General features: G+C 46.6%; 1 protein-coding gene across 1 annotated transcript; it reads right to left on the reverse strand.

The window, feature by feature from the left end:
- Positions 1 to 8,545: 8,545 nt before the first annotated feature.
- LOC124647480 lies at positions 8,546 to 9,523 on the reverse strand. Its single transcript, XM_047187422.1, has one exon. It carries the CDS (start codon positions 9,521 to 9,523, stop codon positions 8,786 to 8,788), a length of 738 nt encoding a protein of 245 aa, XP_047043378.1. The 3' UTR covers positions 8,546 to 8,785.
- Between the last annotated feature and the right edge of the window lie 271 nt (positions 9,524 to 9,794).

Raw genomic sequence — 9,794 nt, forward strand, 5'->3', positions numbered from 1 at the left:
AACCGGCCGTGAAAAATCCAAAATTTTTAAGCACAGCCGATGTGCAGACATCGACTTAAGGATAAAAAGCCGATGCATGGCCATCGACTCAAGAAGCCCAATGGAGCAGTTATCGAGTTACATGGAGAAGCTCTACTGGAGGAACCCCCTCAATGGAATTGTTTGGTGACTCGAATCCTCTCTTCAAGGACCCCTAACTCCCATTGGCAAGTCTTCAAGTTCAGCGGTGCTAGCAGCATAAGCATGACATCTTCTAGGACCAGGACTGCAAGATTGAGGATCGTAACCCTGACTAACGACAAGAGCAGCATAAACATGCAAGTCAGGGTAAGGATGAGCCTAACGAAGGGAGCATATCTCTTCTAGGACCAGGAGAACAACCGATGACGAAGCAATCGGCTGTAACGTTTTTTGCCTGAGGCTTGACCAAGGTGGTGACTTGGTAGCTGTCACTTCCAGGGGTTGTTACGTCCAGAGTTTTGGAGGGCATCAGAAATTCAAGACATCCTCACCGGAAGTTGCATCAGCCTGCCAAAGATGATGAGCCGATCTGATCAGCAAGGCGCAAGAGTTGAGCTGGAGAAGCTCGGGGGGCAGCTTGCCCTGAAATTTCTTCACTCCGAAGAACCGATTTTGTTGGAATCGGCTGATTCTGCACTACGAGTTGGAAACTGAGGATGGCCGACTTGGTCGGCTCACTGCTATTCTCGCCCCGACTGAGGCTCGGGGGGCAGCTTGCCACGAAAGATCCTTTGCTATAAGGAGCCGATTTTGCTGAAATCGGTTGGCTCGCGTCTCAATTTGATTTTGAGAGATGGTTCTTGTAAGAAAACAGAGCAGGATTATAAACATCACCGTGAGACTATCACAAGGGAATTTGTGGACAAGTGATGCCTGTTCGCAGAAGTGGCAGGCTTCGACGTTTGAGTTGATCCAACGAACGGTCCTAGGGCTCTCCTGAAGGCAAAGAGGATCTGGAAGAGAAGGATGCGGCAGAAGAATGTCTGAAATTTAAAGTTAATGAGGAGACTGGACATTATTTCAGGAGTTTTGCCGCTAAGTTTAACATTCCATTCTGTTGGATCTGCATTTACAAGATCTAGGGTTTGCACGATTGTGGCTTGGCCCTGTTTGACCGGGAGTTTGGGGGTCCGGATGGATCTATCTCGGAATTTATCGTGAGAGACCGATGCGTTGCCATCGGCTCATTAAGCATTGGCCGAATTGACAATCGGCAGAATCAGTACGAAGGACAATCGGCTAAATTATCATAAAAGAAATCGGCAAGATCAAATTGGGGAAATTCTTCATTGATAAACGAGATTTCTTACATAAAGAGCTGATTGCTCTCAAAAGGAAGTCCTAGGGGATACATTGCCCCGTCTACCACTACTGGCCCTAGGCTAAGATCCTATCTAGGGGCCGTTGCTGCCCTCATCGTCGTCGTCGTCATCGTCGCCGTTGTCGGCGCTGCTCCCGACCGGCTCGTCGTCGCTGCTGTAGCGACCGCCGGCAGGACCCTCGTTGTCCTCGTCCTCCTCATCAGCGTCGTCGTCGTCGCTGTCGAAGTCGCTGAAGTTCCCGGGCCAGGGGCAGTGGCGCTTGGCCGGCGGCTCATCGGAGGAGCTGTCGTCCTCCTCCTCCTCCTCCTCCTCCTCCTCCTCCTTCGCCTCCTCCTCGGAGGTGACCCCGTCCCAGGGAAAGCGATCGTCGTCACTTTCCTCCTCCGATTCCCCATGGGCGAGGAAGCGGAGGTCGCTCTCCCCGTCAGTCAGGGACTTGTCATCCTCTGACCAGATGGAGAAGTTGTGGCTCGGCTCGTCCCCGGCCTCGATGGCGCGGTGGATGTTGGCCGCATGGGCCTCCTCCGGGTTCCACTCCGGCGTCGGCTCGCGGAAGGGGGAGGACTGGGCAGAAAGAACCGATGAAGAAGAAGAAGAGGAAGACATGGTGGCAGAAAAGGGCTTTTTGGAAGTGCTAATGCGAAGAGGATGAAGAGGAGAACTGTTCGATGCGGTTAAATAAAAGGAGATGGAGATTTAATTTTCGAGCAGTTTTCGAGGACATGGTGCCAAAACTGTCAAATCGTGCAGAGAAGTTGGGAAGGCAAGTCGTCATGATGAAACATACTCGCGACGGTTACTGCTTCTGCCATGACATGACCCTTCGAAGGAGAAACAGAGTGGTTTTGAAATTATCATTACCAAAACCAGGGGGGCATGTGTTATCACCAGATTTTGGCCAAATCAGGAGATGGGCCGTAAGTAAAAGGTGGGCTTTGAAGATTACACGTGGAGCGTCTTTGAAGCGGCCTTGCGCTAAGAGTTTGGGCTAGATTGCCCGTATATCTGTAAATATAGTAGATCGCATCATGTTTAGAATTAACAGATAGAGTTTAGCCCGTGCACGGTTAGGTGCACGCCTCAATTAGAAGTCCCCTGGACTATAAATATGTATCTAGGGTTTATGAAATAAACAACAACCAACGTTCAACACAAACAAATCTCGGCGCATCGCCAACTCCTTCGTCTCGAGGGTTTCTCCGGTAAGCACCATGCTGCCTAGATCGCATCTTGCGATCTAGGCAGCACAAGCCTATCCCGTTGTTCATGCGTTGCTCGTGCTGAAGCCTTTTTGATGGCGAGCAACGTAGTTATCTTAGATGTGTTAGGGTTAGCATTGTTCTTCGTATCATATGCTGTCGTAGTGGAACCCTTATACATCTAGCCGCCCTTACACCTATCTTAGGTGTAGGGGCGGCACCACGCTTGATCATAGTTTAGTAGATCCGATCCGTTACGGTTGCTCCTTGTTCTGCAAGGATTAGTTTAACATCTGCAATAGTTAGGCCTTACAAAGGGTTGGAGGATCCAGCGGCGTGTAGGGTGAAGTTTGCTAGCCCTAGACAGGATGTTCCGAGGATCAACCTCGTGTTGGTTTTTAGGCCCTGTCTAGGATCGGCTTACGATCACCGTACGCGAGCGCGAGGCCCAATCGTGAGTAGGATGATCCGATTATGCGGTGAAAACCCTAAATCGTCGTAGATCGCATTAGCTTTATCTTGATCAAGCAGGACCACCATATATTCGGACACCTTGTACGAATCATGGGTGGATCGGCTCTTTGAGCCGATTCACGAGATAACCCAGAGCCGATCGAGGCTCGTATTTAACGTTTACGTGTATGCCCTGCAGGAAACTAAGCGAGGCATCATCCAACACCTTCCTGGCCAGGTATAGGTCAGGTGGCACGCCCTTGCGATAGCATCGGACGTGTGACCAGGAGGCTTTGCGGGCCGTCGCTCTGAGGGACTGGGGCCAGCCGCATCCCTAGTTGTTCCCGGCTCTACTGTGTTGCCCGTTGCTGCCCGCCGGTGGGTTTCTGACGTCAACAAATACTATGCATTGTGACTAGTCTGAGGTGTTTGCATTTCTAGCCATTAGAAATAAATATTAAGTCGTCTTGAATGCCATATGTTTCTCCATAATGAGTGACTTTTGGTTTCAGTAGATGGTATATGAGTGAAAATATATGTGCATATAATAAGATGTGAGCACGTGCCTCTGTATTTTGGGCTTTAATGCCCCCCACCCACCCCAAAATTGGGGATGCTTCATTTCAATGTTGATTTCTCAAGATAAATTTGACATCACCTTTTGCTATCTACGTTTCACCGGATAAATTTCGTTAGAACTGTATGAATACCACAAGAACCGCATCTCCCAATTGGAAGAACATTATTACAGCGTCTCACATAATTGCCTAACCTGGTTTTATTGTGAATTATCCCACTTTGCACATCATGCTGGCTAAAGGGCAATGCAGTGTCCTGTAATTGTAGATGTATGCCCGATGTTGCTGTCCTCTCAAAGGAAATAGAATGAAAATTTGATTTTATGCTTCGCGTTTAACTGCCTCCCCAATTAAACCTTTTTACATGAACACCTCGTGTCGTAAGTTCGGAGCATATGCAAGTTCTGCTCTAATCTTGTCAGTGCGTTTGTTCAAATGTGACACCTTTAGCTGAGCCACTTATTAGCAAGTTTTGTTCACATGGAAAGCAAGGATGTGAGGCGACCAAAGTTAGCGGCCGGACAAGGGTCACAGCTTCACAGGTGCTCGATGGGGCGATAATACCGTGAATTGCAGTGCCAAGCAGAGTGCGATGTGTGACATTTCACCTTTCTCGCTCGACCATGGACAGTCACACCGCTCGCTCAGGCGACGATGCATACCGTTGCATTGCATCTGGTTGGAAATGGTAGAGATGTCCGGGCTTCTCGCCGGCAAATCTCCCGGGTGCACCTCTGCCCATGTCATGGCTAATACGACGTACATATATTACGCGCGAGCTTCCTTTATCCGTGACTACTAGGTCTGATCTGCATTCTACAGGAGAGAACAAATGGACCTTCGGAGTCACATGTTTTTATGCCGTGTCCCTACATGGTCCATTCTTCAGCTTCCTCGATGCCTCCTACCCCAACTAAATCATGGGCATTCATCTACCACCCTATTCTTTTTTTTGACGTTGATTCCCTTCCCATTTTGTGTGTGTTGAAGCCTTGAAAGGTGCACGCTCAAAGATGAGAACTCTACATATAAAGAGACCAACACATAGCAATAAAGAGAGTGTATCACTTCACTGCAAAGTTTTCTCTCTCTTTTTTCCCTTCTTCTCATGAAGTACAAGCGTGTATACAAACTAGTGGCATGTAATAAAAATATAAATTAATGGCACGAAGTAGACGACTCTCTTATTTTCGAAAAGGAGAACATAAAGTAGACTCTCTTAGTTTTCACGTGGGTTCGGTTTATTCATTGTATCACTTCCACTATAAGTTTTCTTTGTTGAACTACCTTTCTTCTCATCTCTTATGTATTTCTCCATCATAGAAAACCGCGTGCCACACTAAACATCCCTCTGCGAAGCCACAACCTAAGATGATCCCTACCATCAAGTTATTTTTACACTGCAAGACACTGGTTTAAGGCAACATGCATAATTATCTTCTGCATATGGTAGCTCTTTCCTAATTTATAGAAAAGCCACATAGTCGTTTTGGACCCAAAGCACTTTCAAACCTCAGTCTTTTTTCACGGTTTTTGAATCTTGGTTACGGTGTGTATCTATTTTTCTACCCTCTCTCATCCATGTAGGCACCCGTGCCTTTAGTGTTGAAGGTGTAATAGACATAGATTTCTTGTACTTATGATGCGAAGTGTTGGGATGTGATAGTTTTTCTTTACTTTTTATAAATAAGGTGTGTGCTAAAGTTTTGCATGTTGGAAAAATCACATGCATGTTTGGCGACTGTAATATTGTTTTCATTGCAATTGTAATATTCAATGATGTTTTATTTCTTGATCTGAATTTCACTAGGAAACTAGTGATTGATTATCTATTCATATAAGTTTGGTAATTCATTAATGAACCTATGTATATTCAGGATTAGCGGAGCTACGACAAGACAAACCTAGGCCTGGCCTGGCCATGAATCTTGGGGAGAAGTGTTACACCTATATCTAGTAATAATAACCTAACAAATAGTAGTGCACAAAGAACACACATTCTAGGATTTGTGTGCTCTGTTTTACCTTGGTCCGCCTAAGATTTTCTTTTAAGCTTCACCACTATTTAAGCTACAAAAAAAATCATTCTACGCAAGATTAATCATATGTTGTGCGAAAGCGTTACTACTGCTCACATAGAAGTAGTTTGCTACATGTAGAGAGTATTATTCACTTGATAATTGCTACTATCATTGTTTCTTTTAGTCCATACTAGTAAATGTGCATGTGCAATACACACATATAAATCCGTCGATAAAACACACAAGGTGCATGCACATAGCACATGTGCTCTTGTGAATATTTACGACTTATGACTTTGAGTTTTAGCGACGGAGTGCTAGCCACTCAAATATAATACTTTTTTTGTACAGAAAATCTTTGCTCAATTTTTTTTTGTAAGCCAGGTCTGACTAGCTAGTCAGCCACGGTGGTGCCAACTTGGTTTCTCAAGTGCATGCAAAGAGATCCTCTGCAGTTGCTCAGTAAGTGCTTGGTACTTGATTAAAGTGTTTTTTAGAATTGGGTACTACGGAACCGATTAAACTTACCCAGCAGTAAGTTATGTAGTTGTTCCGACTCCTAAGTTATACAAATTAATGTGCGGGTGAGTTTCCTTCATAATGTTCATATGAAATTTGTCATTTTCCCCCAAGCTACATACTTTTGAATTAAGATATAAAAATGGCATGCACATACATAAGTGCACTTCTATAAGCAAGGAATTTATTTGAATTTTTTGGAGGTCCGGAAATACATATTTCCAGCCCGCATAGTAAAACGGGTTCCGAAGCACCCGGATTCCATCACTTACTTCTAGGTACTTGATGCTGTTAGTGCAATTTAGAGTGTACCCCTTTAGTATCTCAGCGTCAAACCCAAATTTTTGAAAAATACAGGGTAAGCCTGAGGAGCCAAACACGCGTTCATGCTTGTGTCTGTGTCCAGCTTTTATAGGGCAAGTGCGATCAGAGGACACCAGATAGTACATTGTGTTGAATATATATATGAAATAATCCGTACATGTAATTGATAAATTATGACTACGAAAATAACAAGTAAACTAATCATGCAGACTAGTAAAGTAGATGAACATATCACATCTAAACAAGACAAATCGATCGCATCTATAATAGAAACTAGAAGAAAAACTCTAACAGAAACTGAAAGAGAAACGACAAGATCACATACTTCACAGCAGCGTCGTTGTCGTCCATGTTGAGGTTGTTGAAGAAGTCGCTGAGGTCCGGGAAGAAGTTGTCGGTGTGGAGGAACTCGTCGTCCGAGGACGACGTCGTGATGCCAGTAGTCGCGCCGGAGCACTCCCCAAAAACCTGATTGTCCCTCACCCGTACAGGTTCACGAGAGACAGGGTTCCGGAGGCCTACTGTCCCGGCAGTCAGTGCACGCCGACGGACGGGATGAGGAAGACGAAGGCGGCGGCGCAATGAATTGGAAACAGGTAGGCGCATGTGCGTTTGGTTCAGACTAGAGTTGGAGTCCGCGCTTATATAGTGCGGTTCAGACTAGGGTTGGAGTCCCACGTCCGAGTCGGCACAGCCACGATCCAGAAAAACCGGAAGGCAAAACGGCTGTCGTGGCGAGGCGGGCGGAGGAGGAGGAGTGCGCGAGGGCTCTCTCTCTTCTCACTCACTTACTAGGACTAGAACAACCCACCTTATATATCACTCCAACTCTCTCCCAACTAGCAATGTGGGACTAAACTTTTGCTCCAACTAGTGCTGCCACTGATTATTGGAATGAGCCATGTGAGTTTCAGAATTTGATAATGGGCCATGGGCCAAAGGCCAAATGCCCCAAATTCCAGCACATTGTTGAGCATAGGAAACCTCACAACCATGACTTGTTGCCCTGTTTCGGCCAGCGGGCGCACTATCCATACCATCGGCACATATATAGCTACATGAAGGACCTAGTAAAGCAGTTGAGGGAGAACAACGTTAATCTCAGCAAGGTCTACAACATCATTTACCATTTATTTGGTGAGATGGAAAATGTTCCGTTTACGAAACGAGCCTGGAGACACTTTGGGGGAAGGTTAGTAGGGAGCAGCGAAGAAGACAATATAAATTGTCTCTAAAATGAAATCGAAAGATTCGAAATTCACATACAGTGGCCAGTCAGACAAAGAAAGCAGAATAATCAACTTCTGTGGACTACAGTCCGGTGCAATAGTTATACATTATTTCGGTTAATAAAAGGCTGCGTGCATTAATTGATGCGGAGGTTTGGTCATATTTTTATTTTTAAAGAAAAAAAAATAACATTACTTCGGAGACGCGATCACATTCGGTTAATTTCGGTTGATACTTTCTCCGTCCCAAAATATAAGTTGACCTTAAATTTCGTTGGCCAACAACTTATAACATTGAGTATGATTTGTATTTATAACATGTCTAGGAATTTTTTTTTTCTTTAACATGGGTTCAGTGTAGGCTACAATGTATAGAATTGATACGGTAACCAACTAAACCAAAACCCTGAACCATTGGAAATTTTAAAAGCTGGAACATGTAGCAACAGATAGTAATAAGATGCGCATGTTATGCCATTTATTACAATCAAAACTTAAATTACTCCAAGAAAAATAAGTTCATTGTAATTTAATATTTCCGATAGTAAATTCTAGCTGGTGAAATAGGAGTCTACGTACATAGATTAAGATAATTGTATCTACTTAAGAAATCACAAAGATTACTGGTGGATGCAATCTGCAGTAGCTGAAACAGGAGTCCAAGGCGACTATCACAAGTGAATGCTTTTGGCTCTTAAGGTTTTGAATGAAACCACACTGGACAGTTATGGCTGTCTCAAAACAATCTGTGGAGCCTGGAACTACTCGACATGTTCTGGTCATCCTTTCAGAATTCAGATTGGAGCACTCTCACAGGATCACTGAACATTTGACCAAATTACATGCCGATGTTGAACTATTCCATATACACCATTTACGTTTTGTAAAGTACAGTACAGATAAACATGGGATCCGAACAAAATAAAAGAATTGTAAATGTTTTCAAAGTAATCGAGGTCTTGCAGCTCCGGCTATGTATATACTACCAGCATTCTTTGCCTGTACAAGAATTGTGTTCCCTGTTCATACGACTAACTGAAAGAACGAACGGAATAATGAAATGCAGAGTATAGTTGGTGAGGAAAGCAGAGGAGAGGCAGAGCGATGGCTGCCTGCCTGCTACGGCGACCTGGAGCGGCAGGTGTGGCGGTCGATGGGCCAGGCGGTGCCATTGCCGGGGTAGTTGAAGTAGAGACGGCAGGAGATGCGCGTCCAGAACTGCACCCGGAGGAAGATCCCCATCTTCCACCTCGTTCGAGCCTTGCCGAAGACGTCGAGCGGCAGCACCCCGGCCCTGATCGCCCCCTCCATGGCCTGCATCCCGGCGGCGTTCAGCCTCGCGCCGCCTGACACCACGTCGTACGGCAGCGGCACGGACCTGTCGCGCGCGACGGTGAACTGCCTGGCCCTCAGCAGCGCGAGGTCGGCGCCGTGGAACCCGACGGTGATGTCGAAGTTGGAGAAGGTGGCGTCCGCCTTGGAGTTGGTGTTCCGGGCCAGGACGCCGATGTTGACCTGGATGTCGCGGATGACGCCGTCGTCGGGGGTGTAGACGAGGCGACCGAGGCGCGCGTCGGTGACCACCATGTACGGCATCTTGGGCTTGTAGATGAGGTAGACGGCGAACACGGTCGCGCCCGCCACGATCACGCCGATCATCAGCAGCGTGCAGAGGATCACCGCCAGCCACACCCACCCGGAGCTCCTCTGCTCGTTGTCGTCCCGGATCCGCGGCGTCTTCCTGTGGCGGCGGTGGTCGTCCGCCTCCGCCGACGTCCTCTCGTGGCGGTGGTGGTGGCGGTGGTGGTCCGGCTGCACCGGCGGCCTCTCCATCCTGCTGCTGTCCCCGGCCCTCATCTCAGGTCATCGGCGCGCGACGGACGCTTGGATGTTGGGACTGGGTTGATATCGATCGGAGGAAGGAATGGGGGTGGCATTGGGGGATTGAAGTGGATGATGGAGCGGGAGATTGATTTGGTTAACTATTGAGTGTTGGGGCGCTGAGAGGAAGGTTTGGAATCTTCTTTGCTCTCTAGCGCAGTCACGGCTTCTTTTTGAGTTTGCATGCTCAAGGTACCCAGATGCTTTGCGTGATTGCTTTACAACCAAACTATATAGTCTACTAGCT

The sequence above is a fragment of the Lolium rigidum genome, chromosome 1 (assembly GCF_022539505.1).
Source record: "Lolium rigidum isolate FL_2022 chromosome 1, APGP_CSIRO_Lrig_0.1, whole genome shotgun sequence".
In the NCBI taxonomy this organism is placed as follows: domain Eukaryota; kingdom Viridiplantae; phylum Streptophyta; class Magnoliopsida; order Poales; family Poaceae; genus Lolium; species Lolium rigidum.